This window comes from Petromyzon marinus, unplaced genomic scaffold (genome assembly GCF_048934315.1).
Source record: "Petromyzon marinus isolate PM22_M1 ecotype Great Lakes invasive population unplaced genomic scaffold, UKy_Petmar_22M1.pri1.0 PM_Scaffold_276, whole genome shotgun sequence".
Classification (NCBI taxonomy): Eukaryota; Metazoa; Chordata; class Hyperoartia; order Petromyzontiformes; family Petromyzontidae; genus Petromyzon; species Petromyzon marinus.
Genome location: NW_027423253.1, coordinates 40,622 through 67,496, shown reverse-complemented (window position 1 = coordinate 67,496; position 26,875 = coordinate 40,622). Strand labels below are relative to the sequence as shown.

General features: G+C 43.4%; 1 protein-coding gene and 1 long non-coding RNA gene across 2 annotated transcripts in view; one reads left to right on the top strand and one right to left on the bottom strand.

Annotated features, from left to right (window-relative positions):
• Positions 1-26,875, bottom strand: part of LOC142923085 (uncharacterized) — a 54,808-nt gene that overhangs the window by 5,400 nt on the left and 22,533 nt on the right. The gene's annotated exons all lie outside the window — the stretch shown is intronic.
• Positions 11,950-26,875, top strand: part of LOC116956148 (plasmolipin-like) — a 39,304-nt gene continuing 24,378 nt past the window's right edge. Inside the window, exons 1-4 of the mRNA XM_032977627.2 lie at positions 11,950-12,440; positions 16,642-16,783; positions 17,966-18,139; positions 19,462-19,581. Of these exons, the coding sequence (XP_032833518.1) occupies positions 16,658-16,783; positions 17,966-18,139; positions 19,462-19,581 (420 nt within the window). The 5' untranslated portion in view covers positions 11,950-12,440; positions 16,642-16,657. The remainder of the gene's footprint in view (positions 12,441-16,641; positions 16,784-17,965; positions 18,140-19,461; positions 19,582-26,875) is intronic.

The window sequence follows — 26,875 nt, the reverse complement described above, 5'->3', positions numbered from 1 at the left end:
TATAGTACTGTAGTAAACAGTATACACGTGGTCACAACACTATAGTACTATAGTAAACAGTATACACGTGGTCACAACACTATAGTACTATAGTAAACAGTATACACACGTGGTCACAACACTATAGTACTATAGTAAACAGTATACACGTAGTCACAACACTATAGTACTATAGTAAACAGTATACACGAGGTCACAACACTAGTACTATAGTAAACAGTATACACGTGGTCACAACACTATAGTACTATAGTAAACCGTATACACACGTGGTCACAACACTATAGTACTGTAGTAAACAGTATACACGTGGTCACAACACTATAGTACTATAGTAACCAGTATATTCGTGGTCACAACATTATAGCACTGTAGTAAACAGTATACACGTGGTCACAACACGGTAGTACTGTAGTAAACAGTATACACGTGGTCACAACACTATACTGTAGTAAACAGTATACACGTGGTCACAACACTATAGTACTGTAGTAAACAGTATACACGTGGTCACAACACTATAGTACTATAGTATACACGTGTTCATAACACTATAGTACTGTAGTAAACAGTATACACGTGGTCACAACACTATACTGTAGTAAACAGTGTACACGTGGTCACAACACTATAGTACTATAGTAAACAGTATACACGTGGTCACAACACTATACTGTAGTAAACAGTGTACACGTGGTCACAACACTATAGTACTATAGTAAACAGTACACACGTGGTCACACCACTATAGTACCATAGTAAACAGTATACACGTGGTCACAACACTATAGTGCTATAGTAAACAGTATACACGTGGTTACAACACTATAGTACTGTAGTAAACAGTATACACGTGGTCACAACACTATAGTACTATAGTAAACAGTATACATGTGGTCACAACACTATAGTACTGTAGTAAACAGTATACACGTGGTCACAACACTATAGTACTATAGTAAACAGTATACACGTGGTCACAACACTATAGTACTATAGTAAACAGTATACACGTGGTCACAACACTATAGTACTATAGTAAACAGTATACACGTGGTCACAACACTATAGTACTATAGTAAACAGTATACGCTCGCACGGATGTTGACTATACGAGTGAGGCACGCCGACTGAGACCGAGCTTTGGAGATGGTTACCCACAATCCCGCAGAGAGAGAGAGAAGAACCATTGGCTCAGTTGTGATCACGTGACACTCGGCAGACAAAGCGATTACCCACAATGCCGCAGCGAGAGAGAGAGAGAGAGAAGAACCATTGGCTCAGTTGTGATCACGTGACGCTCGGCAGACAAAGCGTTATACTTTACGTACTGCTCGTATTGCAAGACGTCGCTCGTTTATCAAATAATTACTTATTTAAAAAATTTGCTCGTCTTGCAAAACACTCGCAGACCAAGTTACTCGCAATCCAAGGTGTCACTGGCATTGGTCGCCACGGTGGTGAGATGTTTACTGCCTCTCCTGGTACGCAGGGGATCATGGTTTCCAAGCTGACCCTGACGATGCCTGCTGTATATTTGCAGTTTGCATGTTAAAACGAAACTAAACAGTTTTTTTTGCTTTATTTTATTTTACCAGGCAAAGCCCAATTGAGCTATGCAGTACTTTGTCAGAAACCACCTGCCCATCACAAACGATAGCTCAACGAATTGTCTCATCATCATCATGCGTAGATGCATCGCAGCCAAACACTCTGAGCTCGTGATGTTGATTCTAAATGTGGAGGGGGAAAACCGGAGAGGGAGAAAAGAAGAAAAAAACAGGGAAAAATCCACGCGACCACGGATAGAGAGACGCGCAAACCCCAAACAGCAGGCGTTAGGGTCACGATCGAACCCACGACCTCCCGTATACCTGGAAAAGTAGTTAATATCTCATAGCCATCGTGGCGAGAGAGGTGCAAAGGCAAATATGGAAAAAATAATTAATACATTTAAGTATAAATTTTGATTTAAAGCTTTCGTGACTGCAGTAATTCATATTCTTAGCTCTTTCGGTAAAGTCACGTTGAAGGGAAACAATAAAATATATATATATATGATAAATATATAATAAATATACATTTAATAAATATATCATGAATATATATTTTATTATTTTCTTGTTTCCCTTCAACGTGACTTTACCGAAAGAGCTAAGATTATACATTTAAGTATAGTAGTAGGTGGTGGTGGCGACGGATAACGATTGTAGGAGGGATGATGCTGTCAGCGATGTCAGCGTGTGTTCATGTACGTACAGGTACGCACCGTACGTAGCCATGTGTGCTAATCGGCGGTGCGGAGGAAGGACAACAAACAAAACACAGCAAGAAGCGGTTCTAAAGAAATGGGTCTCTGTGTGAGTCTATCGATCTCTATGAGAGTCTATGTACAGTGTGAGAAAAAAAGTATTTGATCCCCTGCTGATTTTGTACGTTTGCCCACTGACAAAGAAATGATCAGTCTGTAATTTTAATGGTAGGTTTATTTGAACAGTGAGAGACAGAATAACAACAACAAATCCAGAAAAACGCATGTCAAAAATGTTATAAATTGATTTGCATTTTAATGAGGGAAATAAGTATTTGACCCCTCTGCAAAGCATGACTTAGTACTTGGTGGCAAAACCCTTGTTGGCAATCACAGAGGTCAGACGTTTCTTGTAGTTGGCCACCAGGTTTGCACACATCTCAGGAGGGATTTTGTCCCACTCCTCTTTGCAGATCTTCTCCAAGTCATTAAGGTTTCGAGGCTGACGTTTGGCAACTCGAACCTTCAGCTCCCTCCACAGATTTTCTATGGGATTAAGGTCTGGAGACTGGCTAGGCCACTCCAGGACCTTAATGTGCTTCTTCTTGAGCCACTCCTTTGTTGCCTTGGCCGTGTGTTTTGGGTCATTGTCATGCTGGAATACCCATCCATGACCCATTTTCAATGCCCTGGCTGAGGGAAGGAGGTTCTCACCCAAGATTTGACGGCACATGGCCCCGTCCATCGTCCCTTTGATGTGGTGAAGTTGTCCTGTCCCCTTAGCAGAAAAACACCCCCAAAACATAATGTTTCCACCTCCATGTTTGACGGTGGGGATGGTGTTCTTGGGGCCATAGGCAGCATTCCTCCTCTGCCAAACACGGCGAGTTGAGTTGATGCCAAATAGCTCAATTTTGGTCTCATCTGACCACAACACTTTCACCCAGTTGTCCTCTGAATCATTCAGATGTTCATTGGCAAACTTCAGACGGGCATGTATATGTGCTTTCTTGAGCAGGGGGACCTTGCGGGCGCTGCAGGATTTCAGTCCTTCTCGGCGTAGTGTGTTACCAATTGTTTTCTTGGTGACTATGGTCCCAGCTGCCTTGAGATCATTGACAAGATCCTCCCGTGTAGTTCTGGGCTTATTCCTCACCGTTCTCATGATCATTGCAACTCCACGAGGTGAGATCTTGCATGGAGCCCCAGGCCGAGGGAGATTGACAGTTCTTTTGTGTTTCTTCCATTTGCGAATAATCGCACCAACTGTTGTCACCTTCTCGCCAAGCTGCTTGGCAATGGTCTTGTAGCCCATTCCAGCCTTGTGTAGGTCTACAATCTTGTCCCTGACATCCTTGGAGAGCTCTTCGGTCTTGGCCATGGTGGGGAGTTTGGAATATGATTGATTGATTGCTTCTGTGGACAGGTGTTTTTATACAGGTAACGAGCTGAGATTAGGAGCAAACTCTTAAAGGGAGTGCTCCTAATCTCAGCTCGTTACCTGTATAAAAGACATCTGGGAGCCAGAAATCTTTCTGATTGAGAGGGGGTCAAATACTTATTTCCCTCATTAAAATGCAAATCAATTTATAACATTTTTGACATGCATTTTTCCGAATTTTGTTGTTGTTATTGTCTCTCACTGTTCAAATAAACCTACGATTAAAATTATAGACTGATCATTTCTTTGTCAGTGGGCAAACGTACAAAATCAGCAGGGGATCAAATACTTTTTTTCCCTCACTGTATGCATGTTGAACTTTTTTTGCACACCACAGTACGGAACCAAACGTGCTCATCGGACGTGCGGGATAAAGGACAAACTAAAGGGCCGTCCATAAATGACGTCACGCACTTAGGGGGGGGGTCAGACATTTGTGACGATGTGTGACGAGGGGGGAAGGGGGGGTTTGAGAAATGTGACGTCATATAAAAATGCGCAACTTTAAATAAATATAGACAAACACGTTCTACTTAATTAAATAGACTTTTTAATAAATGTTTTCTACCTACAACATCAGAGTGCAGCGCCACATTAAATACGCACTACAATGACAATAGTTTAAAGCGATTTGAAGCATGGTTTATTTTTTTTTGGTGGGGGGGGGCAGAGTTTTGTGACGTCATATTTGAGGGGGGGGGGGTCTGACTTTTTGTGACGCCGTGTGACGAGAGAGGGGGGGGGGGTGGGGGAGGTAAAAAAATCGTCCAAAATCGCGTGACGTCATTTATGGACGGCCCCAAAAAAGCAGTTCCAAAGAAATTAGTTCGCCAACCTGGATGACGATTTAACAGTTGCATAGCTCCTGGTGGCTTGCAAATGTCGGAAGGAAGAGCGTTCCAGACGGCCGCAGAAGCAGCAGCGCAGCCGAAAGCGCAAAATTCGGTGACAGGCTGTGTTCGATGGCTCGCCGACAGCCACCGCTGCTTGCGAGGATGAGCCGGTACTCGCCGTGATGGCGATGATTTATTTGCGCTCCCCGCTGACGACAATCAGCGAGGCTATCCAGTCTAACTCTGCACTGCGACAACAAGCGAACGCGGCCAATGCAAAACGTTTTCGAAATCACCAAAATGAAGCTACAAAAACAACGTAACGGTCAGTGATCATGGGCACTGCGATTCAAATTTAACAATAAACGATATACATCTTCTTCTTTGGTTCTTTCGGTAAAGTCACGTAGAATGAGAATACAATAATAAATTAATAAAATAAAATAACACAATAAAATTCTCACTTGTGTTGTGGCCGAAACGTCGTGAGAATTTTATTGTGTTATTTTATTTTATTAATTCATTATTTTATTCTCATTCTACGTGGTGACTTTACCGAAAGAACCAAAGAAGATGAATCCTTGCAGTCACGAAAGCTTTAAATGGAAACGATATACACTTAAATTTTGATTTAAAGCTTTCGTGACTGCAGGGATTCAAATTCTTGGTTCTTTCGGTAAAGCCACACCTGATGATGATTGCTTGTGTTGCAGTCGAAACGTCGTTGAGAATTTTATTGTTTTATATTTTTTTACTATTTTATTGTTTCCCTTCTACGTGTTGACTTTTACCGAAAGAACCAATGATACGATACGCACATAGCATGTACGACCAACACATTGCAGCCATAGCTGTCAGCATGAGTCACTCCGTGACAGTCGGAGTATCGGCAGCAGAAAGTTGACGGCTACGTTTCACCCTCCATCCCTTATAAGGAGCGAGATTCATGAGCAAGCCACCACCAACTCCTTGGGGTGTGGCGGACAGAGATAGCGAAGGGTTCAGTTCAAACTCCACCGCAGGGGGGAAGCGGGATTGTGGGTGAGTGCTGTTGTAATGACACTTGACGTCACGGCCGTTAGGTGGAGCGGTGGCGCAGCGGTTAGCGCAGCGGGCAGATCGATTAAACCCTCGTGTGTAAACGACCAAAAAAATGTAGATTTTATTCATAATCTTCGGTTCTTTCGGTCAAGTCACGTAGGTATAAAATAACATGAATTAAATCACGAAGTTTCGATTGCAACACAAGCAATCATCATCATCATCAGGTGGGAAAACCACAGCATGAAAATTGAGAAACCAAAAATTGTTTAGTAATAGGTTTTTACCCCTTTTATCTGGCAGTCAAAACTGACACCTTCATGCAAGGGATCATGTTTGCAAAAACCACAACACAAGTAGTAAAAATGCAAACAAAAAAGACAACTCTGATAATATCCACTGTCCTTGATTTTGATTGTCAGTTTTTGTGCCAGATTAAAGGGTAAAAACCTATTACTATATCTTGTTACTGGCAAAGGAGGTCTCGTAAAAATGTGTTTGCTGTGGTTTTCCCACCTGATGATGATTGCTTGTGTTGCAATCGAAACGTCGTGATTTTATTTATTGTATTTTATACATACCACGTGACTTTACCGAAAGAACCAAAGAGTATGGATCCTTGCAGTCACGAAAACTTCAAATCGAGATGAAACTTCAAATCTAGACATTTTGTTCATTTTACCAGGCAAGGCCCCACTGAGCGTACCTGGTGATCACAATTGATAGTCTAATTGATAATCTAATTGATAGTCTAATTGATAGTCTGATTGATAGTCTAATTGATAGTCTAATTGATAATCTAATTGATAGTCTAATTGATAGTCTAATTGATAGTCTGATTGATAGTCTAATTGATAGTCTAATTGATAATCTAATTGATAGTCTAATTGATAGTCTAATTGATAGTCTGATTGATAGTCTAATTGATAGTCTAATTGATCATCTAATTGATAGTCTAATTGATAGTCTAATTGATAGTCTAATTGATAGTCTGATTGATAGTCTAATTGATAGTCTAATTGATAATCTAATTGATAGTCTGATTGATAGTCTAATTGATAGTCTAATTGATAGTCTGATTGATAGTCTAATTGATAGTCTGATTGATAGTCTAATTGATAGTCTGATTGATAGTCTGATTGATAGTCTAATTGATAGTCTAATGCAGTGGCTTATTATCATCATCGTCACGTGGAGATTCAAAGGCAGCCGTGGTGATGGCCACCAACCCCGCTCATGTGCTCGCTAATAACAGCACAGGGGGTGCCACGGTGGCTATAAGATGTAAACTAGCGCGCCTGCTATACGGGAGGTCGTGGGTTTGATCTCGACCATGACGATGCCTGCTGTATATTTGGAGTCTGCGTCTCTCTCTATCTCTCTCTCTGTGGTTGCGTGGATTTTTCTCCGCGTCCTGTCCGGTTTTTACCGTATACAGGACGCGTTTAGGGTATTTAGGTGCTGCCATAACTGTCCACGTGATGCTAATGATGATATCAATGAAGTGGCTGATGATGGGTGTGTGTATGTTGGGTGTGTGGTGTGTGTGTGTGTATGGTGTGTGTGTATGGTGTGTGTGTATAGTGTGTGTGTGTATGGTGTGTGTGTGTGTGTGTATGGTGTGTGTGTGTGTGTGTAAGGTGTGTGTGTATGGTGTGTGTATGTGTGTGTGTATGGTGTGTGTATGTTGGGTGTGTGTATGGTGTGTGTGTATGGTGTGTGTGTGTGTGTATGGTGTGTGTGTGTGTATGGTGTGTGTGTGTAAGGTGTGTGTGTATGGTGTGTGTATGTGTGTGTGTATGGTGTGTGTATGTTGGGTGTGTGTATGGTGTGTGTGTGTGTGCAAGGTGTGTGTGTGTATGGTATGTGTTTATGGTGTGTGTGTGTATGGTGTGTGTGTGTATGGTGTGTGTATGTTGGGTGTGTGTGTGTATGGTGTGTGTGTGTGTATGGTGTTTGTGTGTATGGTGGGTACTCTTTAGTTCTATTCGGTAAAGTCACGTAGGTAAAAAATTAAACAACATGACTTTATCGAATAGAACCAAAGAGTATGGATCCTTGCAGTCACGAAAGCTTCAAATCTAGAATGTATGCTGGGTGTGTATGGCGGGTGTTTGTGTGTGTGGTGTGTCTGGATGCTAAAGTTGGACCTTCAACCTTGGGAATTTAAAGGCGGATGAAGTTTATCTCCTGAACCACAGACAACACACACACACACACGTGCGCGCACACACACACCAAGACGACAACAACAGTTCCAGACCACACCAAGACAACAACAGCCCCAGACCACACCACGACAACAACAACAACAGTCCCAGACTACATCAACACAGCAACACACACAGCAGTCGTCCCTCAATAAAATTGCACTTTAACAATTAACTATCAAGGATCACAAAGTTACACATCACATTTGCAATTGTGGTCGTATCTAGCACTACTGATATTCTGCATCAGGGATATATTTTTTGAAGACGTTCTTGCGTTCATGATTTGCTTAATCCAGGCAAAAACCGTGGCTCGATTGAGTTTCACTCTGCCTCATATCTACACGCGGTGTTCAATGGGTGGGTGGGTGGCGGAGGGAGTGGATGACTGAATGTGTGAGTTCGCTAGCGAATTGATGGAGGAGTGCAGTGGTTGGATGGGTGACTGAATGGGCGGGTCAGTGAGTTGATGACTGAGTGGGTTAGCGAATGGGTGGAAAGTGCAGTGGGTGGGTGACTGAGTGAGTGAGAGTGTGGGTGACTGAGTGAGTGAGAGTGTGGGTGACTGAGTGAGTGAGAGTGTGGGTGACTGAGTGAGTGAGAGTGTGGGTGACTGAGTGAGTGAGAGTGTGGGTGACTGAGTGAGTGAGAGTGTGGGTGACTGAGTGAGTGAGAGTGTGGGTGACTGAGTGAGCGGGTGAGCGAATGGGTGGAGTGAGGTTGGAGGGTGAGTATGTGTGATTGATTGCGTGGGTGACTGAGTGAGTGAGAGTGTGGGTGACTGAGTGAGCGGGTGAGCGAATGGGTGGAGTGAGGTTGGAGGGTGAGTGTGTGATTGATTGCGTGGGTGACTGAGTGAGTGAGAGTGTGGGTGACTGAGTGAGTGAGAGTGTGGGTGACTGAGTGAGTGAGAGTGTGGGTGACTGAGTGAGTGAGAGTGTGGGTGACTGAGTGAGTGAGAGTGTGGGTGACTGAGTGAGTGAGAGTGTGGGTGACTGAGTGAGTGAGAGTGTGGGTGACTGAGTGAGTGAGAGTGTGGGTGACTGAGTGAGTGAGAGTGTGGGTGACTGAGTGAACGGGTGAGCGAATGGGTGGAGTGAGGTTGGAGGGTGAGTATGTGTGATTGATTGCGTGGGTGACATGAGTGAGTGAGAGTGTGGGTGACTGAGTGAGTGAGAGTGTGGGTGACTGAGTGAGCGGGTGAGCGAATGGGTGGAGTGAGGTTGGAGGGTGAGTATGTGTGATTGATTGCGTGGGTGACTGAGTGAGCGGGTGAGCGAATGGGTGGAAGAGTGGGTGAGTGGATTAGAGAATGGGTGACTGAGTGAGGTTGTAGGGTGAGTGTGTGACTGATTGCGTGGGTGGCTGAGTGAGTGAATCATTTTGTGAATGGGTGGGGGAGTGGGGTGTGTGGGTGACTTGAGTGATTGGGTGACTGAGTGAGTTGGTTAGCGAATGGTTGGATGAGTAAGGTGGGTGGATGAGTGGGTGACTGGGTGGGCGACTGAGTGGGTGACTGAGTAAGTGGGTGACTGAGTGAAATCTGGAGGAAACTCAAGCTGGCCAAACGTGTCTCCCACATGTCTCATGTAATGAGTATGACGATTTAACACGTAGGCTTTCGCGACCAATATCATCCATAAGAGGGGTTGTTTTGGGGGGGGGGGGGGTTAAATCGCGTAGATGTGTCGTTAAAACCCGCCACCACCCGACACAGCCAACTAGTAAGGGTTGTCACGCAAACAGAACGTGGCCAATTCGTCACTAGCACAGCACTAGTGTATAGTAGTGTATAGTGTAGTGTATAGTAGTGTATAGTGTAGTGTATAGTGTAGTGTATAGTGTAGTGTATAGTAGTGTATAGTAGTGTAGTGTATAGTAGTGTATAGTGTAGTATATAGTAGTGTGTAGTGTAGTGTATAGTAGTGTATAGTAGTGTATAGTGTAGTGTATAGTAGTGTATAGTGTAGTGTATAGTGTAGTGTATAGTGTAGTGTATAGTAGTGTATAGTGTAGTGTATAGTAGTGTATAGTGTAGTGTATAGTAGTGTATAGTGTTGTGTATAGTGTAGTGTATAGTGTAGTGTATAGTATAGTGTATAGTGTAGTATACTAGTACAGCACTAGTGTATAGTGTATAGTAATGTATAGTGTAGTGTATAGTGTAGTGTATAGTGTAGTGTATAGTGTAGTATACTAGTACAGCACTAGTGTATAGTGTATAGTAGTGTATAGTGTAGTGTATAGTAGTGTATAGTGTAGTCTATAGTGTATAGTAGTGTATAGTGTAGTGTATATTGTAGTGTATAGTAGTGTATAGTGTAGTGTATAGTAGTGTATAATGTTGTGTATAGTGTAGTCTATAGTGTATAGTAGTGTATAGTGTAGTGTATAGTGTATAGTGTAGTGTATAGTAGTGTATAGTAGTGTATAGTGTAGTGTATAGTAGTGTATAATGTAGTGTATAGTAGTGTATAGTGTAATCTATAGTGTATAGTAGTGTATAGTGTAGTGTATAGTGTAGTGTATAGTAGTGTATAGTAGTGTATAGTGTAGTGTATAGTAGTGTATAGTGTAGTGTATAGTAGTGTATATCGTAGTGTATAGTAGTGTATAATGTAGTATACTAGCAAAGCAACACCGGTGTGTTGTAGAGCCAAGCCACAACATTTACACTCCGAGTACGACGTTTCTCCAGTAATTACAACCAGCTTCATCAGGCGACAGCCAGATTTGTGGAGAAGTCTTCCTGTTGTGTTCCTTATACAGAGGCGTAGATGTGGTGACCACGATTCTGCGCTCTTGCACAAAGTGGGTGGGGGGAGGGGGTGGTCAGCTACCGCCTTAGTGCTGCGTGGAAGCGAATGAGCAAATAATACGTTGTTTAAATGCATGCCTCTATTATGGAAACAAAAAAAACTAATAATGTAATAAGACATCAATAAAGGAAATACATTGGGACAAAACCCGAAACAACTACAACAATCGAGTTAAGAAAAAACGCTGCACAAACATAAAACGAAATATAAAATTAATAAAAATGTTATTTCCTGTCAGTTAAGTTGAGGTCGGAAAAAATATATAAAAATAAAAGGTCATAGCATAGCGCCATAGACGTTGTGGTACACCAACAACGCTGGACGTATATAAGGGAACCTTTTTGGCCACTATCCAGAATGGTGAAAAATAAGCAGAATAACGGGTGACTTGCCCTTCTCTGTGTTAAAGATGTTCAAACACCAAATGAGCACCTCTAACAAGGCATCATCAAGGCATCATCGAGGCAAGACACGCGTACTTGTGGCAAAACATGCAAAGCAAAGATCTTCACGCCTTTTGGCGTCATCTGGTAAGAGCACCAATTGGGTCGAGGCTCAAAAGAAAGCCGTCCCTTGGTGTGGACCAATCAGTTTCAAGGACGATGCCACATATATTATCATAGTATGTTTTTTTGTTTGCATTTTGACTGCAGGTATTGTGGTTAATGTAGTAAACCTGATTCCTTGTAAAAAGGTTTCAGTTTTGTTGCCAGAAAAAAGGGGAAAAACCCTTATTATTATTGTTGTTATATTTTGGTACTGGCAAAGGAGGTCTAATGATGTAGATATCATTATGAGACCTCTTTTGCCAAAAACAAGATAGAGGAATAGGTTTTACCCTTTTAACTGGCACAAAAACTGACACCTTTATTCATGATGCCTTGAATAAAGGTGTCAGTTTTTTGTGCCAGTTAAAAGGGTAAAACCTATTCCTAGATGTAGATATCTTCAACACCTGTTTCGCCTGTCACGAAGGTTAAAACCTTTCAAGAGCTCAATCATGATTTGAAGCTTTCGTGACTGCAGGAATTCATACTCTCTGGTTCTTTCGGTAAAGTCACGGGTCTGCCGCAGGCCACGTGCTTTCCCACCTTGTGTTGCGCCCGAAACGTCGTGATTTATTTCATGTTATACCTGCGTGACTTTACTTTTAAAGAGATGTTAACTACCTAGCGCGGCATACAGGAGGTCTTGGGTGTAATCCCGACTCTGACGCCGCCTGCTGCTGTATATTTGAGTCTGCGTCTCTCTCTCTCTCTCCCCGTGGTAGCTTGGATTTTGTCTCCGGGTTCACCGGTTTTTCACTCCACATTGAGAATTAACGTCACGCGCTTGGCGTATTCGGCTGCTTTAAATGTCCACGTGATAATGATGCTGATGACAAGCCACTTCGTTGAGCTATCGCGCGTGATAGGCAGGTGCGGTTCTGAAAAAAAAGCTACGTATCTCGGTGGGACCTTGCCTGGTAAAATAAAGATGTGTTGATTAGTTTTAGTTTGTTAATTGATTAGTCGAAAGACTCCCAGGGTGCCATGGGAAAAAGAAAGTCGGGAGGGGTCGAACGCTCGCTTGCCAAACTGCGTGGGTGGCGAAACGTCCTGTGACTGACAGACCTTCCAAACCTCTGCGTGTTTCATCACCGCCACCACCAGCACCACCACCACCACCACCGTCACCACCACACACCACCGCTACCGTCAGAAACCACCGCCGTCACCACCACCACCACCGTCAAATTTTGCTTCACAGCTTCACGCGGAAACAACTCGCTCCATCGCTCCCTCTCTCTCGTCTCACTCTCTGTCTCTCTGTCTCTCTCTCTCTCCTCGACTCGCATAAGAAGAGGTGAGTCCATACATTTGATACCTTCATAAAATGTGACGTTATTATTCATGGTAATATCGTTACGTGTCCATGCAGTCCGTTTTCATGCAATGCTGGCAGTGGTGGTAGTCGCGTTCTTGAATAACACCGCGTTGTGGTGTAAGACATCGCGTTATAATAATAAATAATGTATAATTATAGGTGGGTATAAAGCACACGTGTGTTCTGCTATAATGCGCTGGTGCTGGGGTAGTAGTAGTAGTCGCGTTCCTGAAGAACATTGCGTCATGGTAGAAATAAATCGCGTTATAAATACAAATAGTAAATCATTATGAGACCTCCTTTGCCAGCAGAAAGATATAGTAATAGGTTTTCACCCTTTTATCTGGCACCAAAACTGACACCTTTATACAAGGGGATCATGTTTGCAATAACCACAACACAAGCAGTCAATCAATTTCAAGGACAGTGCCAATATCATTATCAGAGTTGTCTATTTTTGTTTGCATTTTGACTGCTTGTGTTGTGGTTATTGAAAACATGATCCCTCGTATAAAAGGCGTCAGTTTTGACTGCCAGATAAAAGGGTAAAGACCAATTACTAAATAGTAAATCATTATGTCTATAGTAGCGGGGAGTACCCGGCGTTGACCGGGCGAAAAATATATTTAAAAACTTCTCTCTTAAAAACGTTACATATACATACACAGATATTAAGCTATTGTGAAAGCGAAAGTGGGCCGTTCGTCCATTTCTCCACCAACAAAATAACAAGAGACTTGCACAAGTCCCAAAAGTTATTGAAAGTGTGGGGGGTAAATAGTTGATCTAAAAGGTTTCCGAAAATTGTCGGCCCCCCCCCTCCTCCTCCTCAAAAAATATCTTTATCCCCACCCTCCATACAACAACAGAGTAAGTAGTATCTATTGACTCTGCAGTTGTGTCTACTGACTCTACAGTAGTATCTAGTGAGCCAGTAGTAGCTACTAGTATCTATTGACTCTGCAGTTGTGTCTACTGACTCTACAGTGGTATCTAGTGAGCCAGTAGTAGCTAATGACTGTGTAGTAGTATTTACTGACTGTAGCAGTAACGACTGACCGTAGTAGTATTTACTGGCCCTACAGTAGTATCTACCGACTCTATAGTAGTAATGACTACCTGTATAGTAGTATCTACTCACTCTATAGTAGTATCCACTGACTATAGTAGTATCTACTCACTCTATAGTAGTATCTGCTGACTGTATAGTAGTATCCACTGACTATAGTAGTATCTACTCACTCTACAGTAGTATCTGCTGACTCTGTGGTAGTATCCAGTGACTATAGTAGTAACTACTAACTCTATAGTAGTATCTGCTGACTCTATAGTAGTATCCACTGACTATAGTAGTATCTACTCACTCTATAGTAGTATCTGCTGACTCGATAGTAGTATCTACTCACTTTATAGTAGTATCTGCTGACTCTGTGGTAGTATCCAGTGACTATAGTAGTAACTACTAACTCTATAGTAGTATCTGCTGACACTATAGTAGTATCCAGTGACTATAGTAGTATCTACTCACTCTATAGTAGTATCTGCTGACTCTATAGTAGTATCCACTGACTATAGTAGTATCTACTAACTCTATAGTAGTATCTCCTGACTCTGTAGTAGTATCCAGTGACTATAGTAGTAACTACTAACCCTATACTGACTGGATAGTAGTATCCACTGAATATAGTAGTATCTACTCACTCTATAGTAGTATCTCCTGACTCTGTAGTATCCAGTGACTATAGTAGTAACTACTAACTCTATAGTAGTATCTACTCACTCTATAGTAGTATCTCCTGACTCTGTGGTAGTATCCAGTGACTATAGTAGTAACTACTAACCCTATAACAGTATCTACTGACTGTATAGTAGTATCTACTGACTCTAGTAGCTACTGACTGTAGTAGTATCTACTGACTGTATAGTAGTATCTACTGACTGTATAGTAGTATCTACTGACTGGAGCAGTATTTACTGACCGTAGTGGTATATACTGACTGTTTAAGCATCTACTAACTCTATATAGAGGTATCTACCAACTCGATAGCAGTATCTACTATCACTACAGCAGTGCATACCGACTGTGGTAGTACCTGCTATGATTACAGCAGTAAATACTGACTGTGGTGGTACCTGCTATCACTATAGCAGTGCATACCGACTGTGGTGGTACCTGCTATGATTACAGCAGTGCATACCGACTGTAGTAGTACCTGCTATGATTACAGCAGTGTATACTGACTGTGGTGGTACCTGCTATGACTACAGCAGTACATACCGACTGTGGTGGTACCTGCTTTCACTACAGCAGTGCATACCGACTGTGGTGGTACCTGCTTTCACTACAGCAGTGTATACTGACTGTGGTGGTACCTGCTTTCACTACAGCCAGTGTATACTGACTGTGGTGGTACCTGCTATGGTTACAGCAGTGCATACTGACTGTGGTGGAACCTGCTACCACTACAGCAGTGCATACTGACTGTGGTGGTACCTGCTATGGTTACAGCAGTGCATACTGACTGTGGTGGTACCTGCTATGGTTACAGCAGTGTATACTGACTGTGGTGGTACCTGCTATGGTTACAGCAGTGCATACTGACTGTGGTGGAACCTGCTATCACTACAGCAGTGCATACTGACTGTGGTGGTACCTGCTATCACCACAGCAGTGTATACTGACTGTGGTGGTACCTGCTATCACCACAGCAGTGTATACTGACTGTGGTGGTACCTGCTATCACCACAGCAGTGCATACTGACTGTGGTGGTACCTGCTATCACCACAGCAGTGCATACTGACTGTGGTGGTACCTGCTTTCACTACAGCAGTGCATACTGACTGTGGTGGTACCTGCTATGATTACAGCAGTGCATACCGACTGTAGTAGTACCTGCTATCACTACAGCAGTGCATACTGACTGTAGTGGAACCTGCTACCACTACAGCAGTGTATACTGACTGTGGTGGTACCTGCTATGGTTACAGCAGTGCATACCGACTGTGGTGGTACCTGCTATGATTACAGCAGTGCATACGACTGTGGTGGCACCTGCTACCACTACAGCAGTGTATACTGACTGTGGTGGTACCTGCTATGGTTACAGCAGTGCATACTGACTGTGGTGGTACCTGATATCACTACAGTAGTACATGCTGACTCTATAGCAGTATTTATCGAATCTATAGCACAAAGTACTCACCTGACAGAGTGCCGAGGTGAGGCATTTTGAATGCGAAGGAGAAATCCCCCCCCCCCCACTCTCCACCGATGACGCGCGTGCGTTGCCAGGGGCAACCCCGGTCCAGCTTTGAGCGGGGCGGGGAAATAAATAAATAAAAATGAATCGCACAAAAACGCTATTTTTACTCATTTTAAGTTGACGGACGGGAAAACCGAATAGCCTATACCAAGCACGGCGCTTCCGGCGTGACACCCGGCTAAAAAAAAATTCACGTAAACCCCGCGGTTCGCGAGCCAAATCCTTCGCAAGCGCGCGTACGCAGACAGCCAGACAGACGGACATACGGACAGACAGACAGATAGACAAAAAATCCCTTTTTTAGGTTAGACTAGCTTTACTACGCGGCTTCGCCCGAGACTTGGATTCTTGTCTTGGATTAATACACAGCCTACGCGGAGGGTGGGGGGGGATAAGTGGCGATCGCTTGCGTTGTGATCGAAACGTCGTAGCTTTTTGTTTATTTTATGTTTATTAATTTGAACCTATCTACGTGACTTTACTGAAAGACCCAAAGAATAGTCTACTGTTTAAATTTCGATTTAAAGCTTTCGTGACTGCAAGGATTCGTCTTCTTTGGTTCTTTCGGTAAAGTCACGTAGAGTGAGAATAAAATAATAAAACAAAACAGTAAAATTCTCACGACGTTTCGGCCACAACACAAGTGGCCTTCTTCAGGTGAAAGGACTTTACCGAAAGAACCAACGAATAGTCTACTGTATGTTCAGGTTTTGCCATGGGAAATAGTGGAATAAACCACCCACTCTCTGTGGTGCTACAAACGAGAGGGGAGCCACACCGATGCCTTTAAACACCAGCTCCCTGAAAACAATTGCCCAAGGGCTCTTTATACATTATTATTATTACTTTTGTTATTATCTGCGTTCATTGTGTTCAACCCACTTTGAAAGGGGGAGACTTGCGTCTGTTTTTTCAGGAAGGTTGAAACAAAAATGGTCGACAACAATGGCGTCGGCAGCACTCGGACTGAGCAGCAGGGTGCAGGCTCCGTGTTCTTTCCGAGTCTGAACTCCTCCTACCTACGTTCACTCTTCGGCACAATTGCTCTGGGCGAATTGGTGAGAGTTTTTTTTTCACCTGTGCTTGTGTTTGTGTGTGTGTGCGAGTGAGTAAGTGGATGCATGCGCGTGTGTATGGGACCGAGCGTGTAAAAGTGAGTGCGTGTGTGTGTGGGTATAGGAGTGGAGCCAGTAGTGGTGGGCAGATAGATGTGGGCTAAACGGGCATTGCACGGGCTGGAGAGAGGATGGAGCTGATGCGGTACGGGAAGGCGCGGAGCTAAGCGGACTTGCCGAAAACTGGTACCAGCGGTGTCAAGATCGGCCTCTACGGAGGAGGCTCGTGAAGGACGCTGCTACTGGGCAGTTGGAGGCAGTCGCCCTCCAACAATAATGGAGGGCAGAGGAGCGACGCTCACAACAACGAGCGGAGCGCCGTGTGGCTAAAGCACAGCAAGTTGGTGGCACAGTAGGGGGCACAGCTGGGTGCATTTGATCAACCTATGGCACCTGCTGGGTCTGTCCCGTGACCTCCTGCCAATGGTCGTTCGACACTTCACGTGGCCTTAAAGTGCGCATAGCTTGGCACAGCTGCTGTGTTGATGTCACCTCCAACTAGTGGGGAATGGCAGTTGTTGTTGTTGTAAAAAAATCAGAGTAGTAAGTGTAGCGGTGTGCTACTAACCGGGCGAACCGATTCGCTGCTCATGGCCACTAACAACCAGTGACAATAATCTGAACCCGTCATAGGCCTTTCCTAGGTCGACTCAGCCACCTCATATGAGTACGTAGTTCTTTGTCTTCGTAGGGGCTCGCTAACAACACTTGCCCCCAACAACAGTCTTTTACAGATTGACACATAGGCTTTCCGAAGCAATGTTATCCTAATAGAGGTCGTTTTGGGGTTAGATCGCGTACATGTTCATGCGTCGTTAAACCCGCCGACACTCGACACAGTTATTGCCGGCGAAACCTCGTCCTCGAATTGTAATGTCGTGGGTTTACTCTCCAACACGCCGGTTGGTGCCGGACTCAGAACTAATTGGCATGCTTCTCTTACGTGACAAACCTTACTAATTGGCCGTGTCGGATGGTGGCAGGTTTAACGACATTTCTGTATGTGTATATATACACACACGATCTAATGCAAAAAAAAAAACCTCTATTATGGATAGTCTGTTACAGCCTATAGAACGGTGGGAGGAAAAACTTTTGTGTTGTTTGTCCACCGCTTTCGTCCAGCTGTGCGGGTTGCTGGCATGGTCCCTCGTCGCCTCCACCCCCTATTGGCTCTTCGCCGCCTACAAGTGGGTGATGTTCGTGACCGTCTTCTGCTGGGTCATGACGCTACTGCTCGTTGCCTACCAGTCGCTCGCCTTGCCCGTGCACTGCCTCAGCGTGCCCTGGCCGCTGTTTGTGAGTTACACGCTGGTCCTCGACTTGCGAACAACGCCACCCGCACTTACGAACAACATTCGCACTTACGAACAACATTCACACTTACGAACACCACTCGCACTTACGAACAACATTCGCACTTACGAACAACATTCACACTTACGAACAACATTCACACTTACGAACAACATTCGCACTTACGAACAACATTCACGCTTACGAACACCACTCGCACTTACGAACAACATTCACACTTACGAACACCACCCATGCTTACAAACACCCATGCTAATGAACACCCGCGCTTACGAACATCCGCACCTACGAATTCCTGCACTTACGAACAACATTCACGCTTACGAACACCACCCACACTTACGAACACCCTCACTTATGAACACGCTTGCTTAAGAAAACACCCACCCGCGCTCACGAACACCCATGCTAATGAACACCCGCGCTTACGAACATCCGCACTTACGAATTCCTGCACTTACGAACACCACTCGCACTTAAGAACACCCGCACTTACGCACACCACCCACACTTACGCACACCACCCACACTTACGAACACCACCCGCACATATGAACACCCGCACATATGAACACCCACACTTATGAAAACCCTCACTGATGAACCAGCATCCATGGCATTATTTTTAACATCGACTTTGCGAACTCGTACCGGCAAACTGAAGCACGTCACTACTTTGTTCAGTGGAGCGATCCTCTGTGAGTCACAGCCTCCCGCAGGGCGTGTTTATGTGTGTGTGCTCATGCGCACGTGTGTGTTTGAAAGTAAATATACAGCAGCAGGCGTCAGGGTCGGGCTCAAACCCACGACCTCCTGTATACCAGGCGAGGTAGTTGATGACGTCACGCGATTTTGGACGATTTTTTACAGCCCCCTCCCTCCCTAGTCACACCGCGTCACAAAAAGTCAGACCTCCCACCCCCCTCAAATATGACGTCACAAAGCTCTGCCCGCCCCGCCCCCCAAAAATAAAACATGCTTCAAATCGCTTTAAACTATTTGTCATTGTAGTGCGTATTTAATGTGGCGCTGCACTCTGATGTTGTAGGATAAAATATTTATTTAAAAAAGTCTATTTAAATAAGTAGAACGTGTTGTCTATATTTATTTAAAGTTGCGCATTTTGATGTGACGTCACATTTCTCACCCCCACCCCCTCCCCGTCACAAATATCTGACCCCCCCCCCTCCACCCCTAGGTGCGTGACGTCATTTATGGACGGCCCCTAACAGCACTTGCCCAAACAGTCTGTTAAAGGCTACAGGGAGGGATATTTATTGTGTGTGTGTGTGTGGCTCATGCAGGTCCTGTGTCTGGATGCCCTGTCGGCTGTCATGTATCTCACGGCGTTCATCACGGACGCAGCCTCGGTCCGGTTGGCATCGGGCGTCCCTTCCGTCTACAATCGCTGGGCTGCATCGACGGTAGAGATGGCAGGCGACATGGCCAGTTCCCTCGTCAGAGACAAAGAGCTCCCAACGTGTAGACACAAAGACAAAGATCTCCCAACGTGTAGACACAAAGACAAAGATCTCACAACGTGTAGACACAAAGACAAAGATCTCACAACGTGTAGACACAAAGACAAAGATCTCCCATCGTGTAGACACAAAGACAAAGATCTCCCATCGTGTAGAGACAAAGACAAAGATCTCCCATCGTGTAGACACAAAGACAAAGATCTCACAACGTGTAGACACAAAGACAAAGATCTCACAACGTGTAGACACAAAGACAAAGATCTCACAACGTGTAGACACAAAGACAAAGATCTCCCAACGTGTAGAGACAAAGACAAAGATCTCCCAACGTGTAGACACAAAGACAAAGATCTCACAACGTGTAGACACAAAGACAAAGATCTCCCAACGTGTAGAGACAAAGATCTCACAACGTGTAGTCACAAAGACAAAGATCTCCCAACGTGTAGAGACAAAGACAAAGATCTCCCAACGTGTAGACACAAAGACAAAGATCTCACAACGTGTAGTCACAAAGACAAAGATCTCCCATCGTGTAGAGACAAAGACAAAGATCTCACAACGTGTAGAGACAAAGACAAAGATCTCACATCGTGTAGACACAAAGACAAAGATCTCCCAACGTGTAGAGACAAAGACAAAGATCTCCCATCGTGTAGAGACAAATACAAAGATCTCACAACGTGTAGACACAAAGACAAAGATCTCCCATCGTGTAGAGACAAAGACAAAGATCTCCCATCGTGTAGAGACAAAGACAAAGATCTCACATCGTGTAGACACAAAGACAAAGATCTCACAACGTGTAGACACAAAGACAAAGATCTCCCATCGTGTAGACACAAAGACAAAGATCTCACAACGTGTAGACACAAAAACAAAGATCTCCCATCGTGTAGAGACAAAGACAAAGATCTCCCAACGTGTAGACACAAAGACAAAGATCTCCCATCGTGTAGACACAAAGACAAAGATCTCACAACGTGTAGACACAAAGACAAAGATCTCACAACGTGTAGACACAAAGACAAAGATCGCACAACGTGTAGACACAAAGACAAAGATCTCACATCGTGTAGACACAAAGACAAAGATCTCACAACGTGTAGACACAAAGACAAAGATCTCACATCATGTAGACACAAAGACAAAGATCTCACAACGTGTAGACACAAAGACAAAGATCTCACAATGTGTAGAGACAAAGACAAAGATCTCCCAACGTGTAGACACAAAGACAAAGATATCACAACGTGTAGACACAAAGACAAATATCTCACAATGTGTAGACACAAAGACAAAGATCTCCCAACGTGTAGACACAAAGACAAAGATCTCCCAACGTGTAGAGACAAAGACAAAGATCTCACAACGTGTAGTCACAAAGACAAAGATCTCCCAACGTGTAGAGACAAAGACAAAGATCTCCCAACGTGTAGACACAAAGACAAAGATCTCACAACGTGTAGTCACAAAGACAAAGATCTCCCATCGTGTAGAGACAAAGACAAAGATCTCACAACGTGTAGAGACAAAGACAAAGATCTCACATCGTGTAGACACAAATACAAAGATCTCCCAACGTGTAGAGACAAAGACAAAGATCTCCCATCGTGTAGAGACAAAGACAAAGATCTCACAACGTGTAGACACAAAGACAAAGATCTCCCATCGTGTAGAGACAAAGACAAAGATCTCCCATCGTGTAGAGACAAAGACAAAGATCTCACATCGTGTAGACACAAAGACAAAGATCTCACAACGTGTAGACACAAAGACAAAGATCTCCCACCGTGTAGACACAAAGACAAAGATCTCACAACGTGTAGACACAAAAACAAAGATCTCCCATCGTGTAGAGACAAAGACAAAGATCTCCCAACGTGTAGACACAAAGACAAAGATCTCCCATCGTGTAGACACAAAGACAAAGATCTCACAACGTGTAGACACAAAGACAAAGATCTCACAACGTGTAGACACAAAGACAAAGATCTCACAACCTGTAGACACAAAGACAAAGATCTCACATCGTGTAGACACAAAGACAAAGATCTCACAACGTGTAGACACAAAGACAAAGATCTCACATCATGTAGACACAAAGACAAAGATCTCACAACGTGTAGACACAAAGACAAAGATCTCACAATGTGTAGAGACAAAGACAAAGATCTCCCAACGTGTAGAGACAAAGACAAAGATCTCACAACGTGTAGAGACAAAGACAAAGATCTCCCATCGTGTAGAGACATAGACAAAGATCTCCCAACGTGTAGAGACAAAGACAAAGATCTCCCAACGTGTAGACACAAAGACAAAGATCTCCCATCGTGTAGACACAAAGACAAAGATCTCACATCGTGTAGAGACACAGACAAAGATCTCACAACGTGTAGAGACAAAGACAAAGATCTCCCAACGTATAGAGACAAAGACAAAGATCTCCCATCGTGTAGACACAAAGACAAAGATCTCACATCGTGTAGAGACAAAGACAAAGATCTCCCATCGTGTAGAGACAAAGACAAAGATCTCACAACGTGTAGACACAAAGACAAAGATCTCCCATCGTGTAGACACAAAGACAAAGATTTCACATCGTGTAGAGAAAAAGACAAAGATCTCACAACGTGTAGACACAAAGACAAAGATCTCTCATCGTGTAGACACAAAGACAAAGATCTCACAACGTGTAGAGACAAAGACAAAGATCTCCCATCGTGTAGACACAAAGACAAAGATCTCCCATCGTGTAGAGACAAAGACAAAGATCTCCCATCGTGTAGAGACAAAGACAAAGATCTCCCAACGTGTAGAGACAAAGACAAATATCTCACAACGTGTAGAGACAAAGACAAAGATCTCACAACGTGTAGACACAAAGACAAAGATCTCCCATCGTGTAGACACAAAGACAAAGATCTCACAACGTGTAGTCACAAAGACAAAGATCTCCCAACGTGTAGAGACAAAGACAAAGATCTCCCAACGTGTAGACACAAAGACAAAGATCTCACAACGTGTAGTCACAAAGACAAAGATCTCCCATCGTGTAGAGACAAAGACAAAGATCTCACAACGTGTAGAGACAAAGACAAAGATCTCACATCGTGTAGACACAAAGACAAAGATCTCCCAACGTGTAGAGACAAAGACAAAGATCTCCCATCGTGTAGAGACAAAGACAAAGATCTCACAACGTGTAGACACAAAGACAAAGATCTCCCATCGTGTAGAGACAAAGACAAAGATCTCCCATCGTGTAGAGACAAAGACAAAGATCTCACATCGTGTAGACACAAAGACAAAGATCTCACAACGTGTAGACACAAAGACAAAGATCTCCCATCGTGTAGACACAAAGACAAAGATCTCACAACGTGTAGACACAAAAACAAAGATCTCCCATCGTGTAGAGACAAAGACAAAGATCTCCCAACGTGTAGACACAAAGACAAAGATCTCCCATCGTGTAGACACAAAGACAAAGATCTCACAACGTGTAGACACAAAGACAAAGATCTCACAACGTGTAGACACAAAGACAAAGATCTCACAACCTGTAGACACAAAGACAAAGATCTCACATCGTGTAGACACAAAGACAAAGATCTCACAACGTGTAGACACAAAGACAAAGATCTCACATCATGTAGACACAAAGACAAAGATCTCACAACGTGTAGACACAAAGACAAAGATCTCACAATGTGTAGAGACAAAGACAAAGATCTCCCAACGTGTAGACACAAAGACAAAGATATCACAACGTGTAGACACAAAGACAAATATCTCACAATGTGTAGACACAAAGACAAATATCTCCCAACGTGTAGACACAAAGACAAAGATCTCCCAACGTGTAGAGACAAAGACAAAGATCTCACAACGTATAGTCACAAAGACAAAGATCTCCCAACGTGTAGAGACAAAGACAAAGATCTCCCAACGTGTAGACACAAAGACAAAGATCTCACAACGTGTAGTCACAAAGACAAAGATCTCCCATCGTGTAGAGACAAAGACAAAGATCTCACAACGTGTAGAGACAAAGACAAAGATCTCACATCGTGTAGACACAAAGACAAAGATCTCCCAACGTGTAGAGACAAAGACAAAGATCTCCCATCGTGTAGAGACAAAGACAAAGATCTCACAACGTGTAGACACAAAGACAAAGATCTCCCATCGTGTAGAGACAAAGACAAAGATCTCCCATCGTGTAGAGACAAAGACAAAGATCTCACATCGTGTAGACACAAAGACAAAGATCTCACAACGTGTAGACACAAAGACAAAGATCTCCCATCGTGTAGACACAAAGACAAAGATCTCACAACGTGTAGACACAAAAACAAAGATCTCCCATCGTGTAGAGACAAAGACAAAGATCTCCCAACGTGTAGACACAAAGACAAAGATCTCCCATCGTGTAGACACAAAGACAAAGATCTCACAACGTGTAGACACAAAGACAAAGATCTCACAACGTGTAGACACAAAGACAAAGATCTCACAACCTGTAGACACAAAGACAAAGATCTCACATCGTGTAGACACAAAGACAAAGATCTCACAACGTGTAGACACAAAGACAAAGATCTCACATCATGTAGACACAAAGACAAAGATCTCACAACGTGTAGACACAAAGACAAAGATCTCACAATGTGTAGAGACAAAGACAAAGATCTCCCAACGTGTAGAGACAAAGACAAAGATCTCACAACGTGTAGAGACAAAGACACAGATCTCCCATCGTGTAGAGACAAAGACAAAGATCTCCCAACGTGTAGAGACAAAGACAAAGATCTCCCAACGTGTAGACACAAAGACAAAGATCTCCCATCGTGTAGACACAAAGACAAAGATCTCACATCGTGTAGAGACACAGACAAAGATCTCACAACGTGTAGAGACAAAGACAAAGATCTCCCAACGTATAGAGACAAAGACAAAGATCTCCCATCGTGTAGACACAAAGACAAAGATCTCACATCGTGTAGAGACAAAGACAAAGATCTCCCATCGTGTAGAGACAAAGACAAAGATCTCACAACGTGTAGACACAAAGACAAAGATCTCCCATCGTGTAGACACAAAGACAAAGATTTCACATCGTGTAGAGACAAAGACAAAGATCTCACAACGTGTAGACACAAAGACAAAGATCTCCCATCGTGTAGACACAAAGACAAAGATCTCACAACGTGTAGAGACAAAGACAAAGATCTCCCATCGTGTAGACACAAAGACAAAGATCTCCCATCGTGTAGAGACAAAGACAAAGATCTCCCATCGTGTAGAGACAAAGACAAAGATCTCCCAACGTGTAGAGACAAAGACAAATATCTCACAACGTGTAGAGACAAAGACAAAGATCTCACAACGTGTAGACACAAAGACAAAGATCTCACATCGTGTAGACACAAAGACAAAGATCTCACAACGTGTAGAGACAAAGACAAAGATCTCACATCGTGTAGACACAAAGACAAAGATCTCACAACGTGTAGACACAAAGACAAAGATCTCACAATGTGTAGACACAAAGAAAAAGATCTCACAACGTGTAGAGACAAAGACAAAGATCTCCCAACGTGTAGACACAAAGACAAAGATCTCACAACGTGTAGACACAAAGACAAAGATCTCACAACGTGTAGACACAAAGACAAAGATCTCCCATCGTGTAGAGACAAAGACAAAGATCTCCCAATGTGTAGACACAAAGACAAAGATCTCCCAACGTGTAGACACAAAGACAAAGATCTCCCATCGTGTAGACACAAAGACAAATATCTCCCATCGTGTAGAGACAAAGACAAAGATCTCACAACGTGTAGACACAAAGACAAAGATCTCCCATCGTGTAGAGACAAAGACAAAGATCTCCCAATGTGTAGACACAAAGACAAAGATCTCCCATCGTGTAGACACAAAGACAAAGATCTCACATCGTGTAGACACAAAGACAAAGATCTCCCATCGTGTAGACACAAAGACAAAGATCTCACAACGTGTAGACACAAAGACAAAGATCTCACAACGTGTAGACACAAAGACAAAGATCTCCCAACGTGTAGAGACAAAGACAAAGATCTCCCATCGTGTAGACACAAAGACAAAGATCTCCCAACGTGTAGACACAAAGACAAAGATCTCACAACGTGTAGACACAAAGACAAAGATCTCCCAACGTGTAGACACAAAGACAAAGATCTCACATCGTGTAGACACAAAGACAAAGATCTCCCATCGTGTAGACACAAAGACAAAGATCTCACAACGTGTAGAGACAAAGACAAAGATCTCACAACGTGTAGAGACAAAGACAAAGATCTCACAACGTGTAGACACAAAGACAAAGATCTCCCATCGTGTAGACACAAAGACAAAGATCTCACAACGTGTAGACACAAAAACAAAGATCTCCCATCGTGTAGAGACAAAGACAAAGATCTCCCAACGTGTAGACACAAAGACAAAGATCTCCCATCGTGTAGACACAAAGACAAAGATCTCACAACGTGTAGACACAAAGACAAAGATCTCACAACGTGTAGACACAAAGACAAAGATCTCCCAACGTGTAGACACAAAGACAAAGATCTCACAACGTGTAGACACAAAGACAAAGATCTCACAACGTGTAGACACAAAGACAAAGATCTCACAACGTGTAGACACAAAGACAAAGATCTCCCAACGTGTAGAGACAAAGACAAAGATCTCCCATCGTGTAGACACAAAGACAAAGATCTCCCAACGTGTAGACACAAAGACAAAGATCTCACAACGTGTAGACACAAAGACAAAGATCTCCCAACGTGTAGACACAAAGACAAAGATCTCACATCGTGTAGACACAAAGACAAAGATCTCCCATCGTGTAGACACAAAGACAAAGATCTCACAACGTGTAGAGACAAAGACAAAGATCTCACAACGTGTAGAGACAAAGACAAAGATCTCACAACGTGTAGACACAAAGACAAAGATCTCCCATCGTGTAGACACAAAGACAAAGATCTCACAACGTGTAGACACAAAAACAAAGATCTCCCATCGTGTAGAGACAAAGACAAAGATCTCCCAACGTGTAGACACAAAGACAAAGATCTCCCATCGTGTAGACACAAAGACAAAGATCTCACAACGTGTAGACACAAAAACAAAGATCTCCCATCGTGTAGAGACAAAGACAAAGATCTCCCAACGTGTAGACACAAAG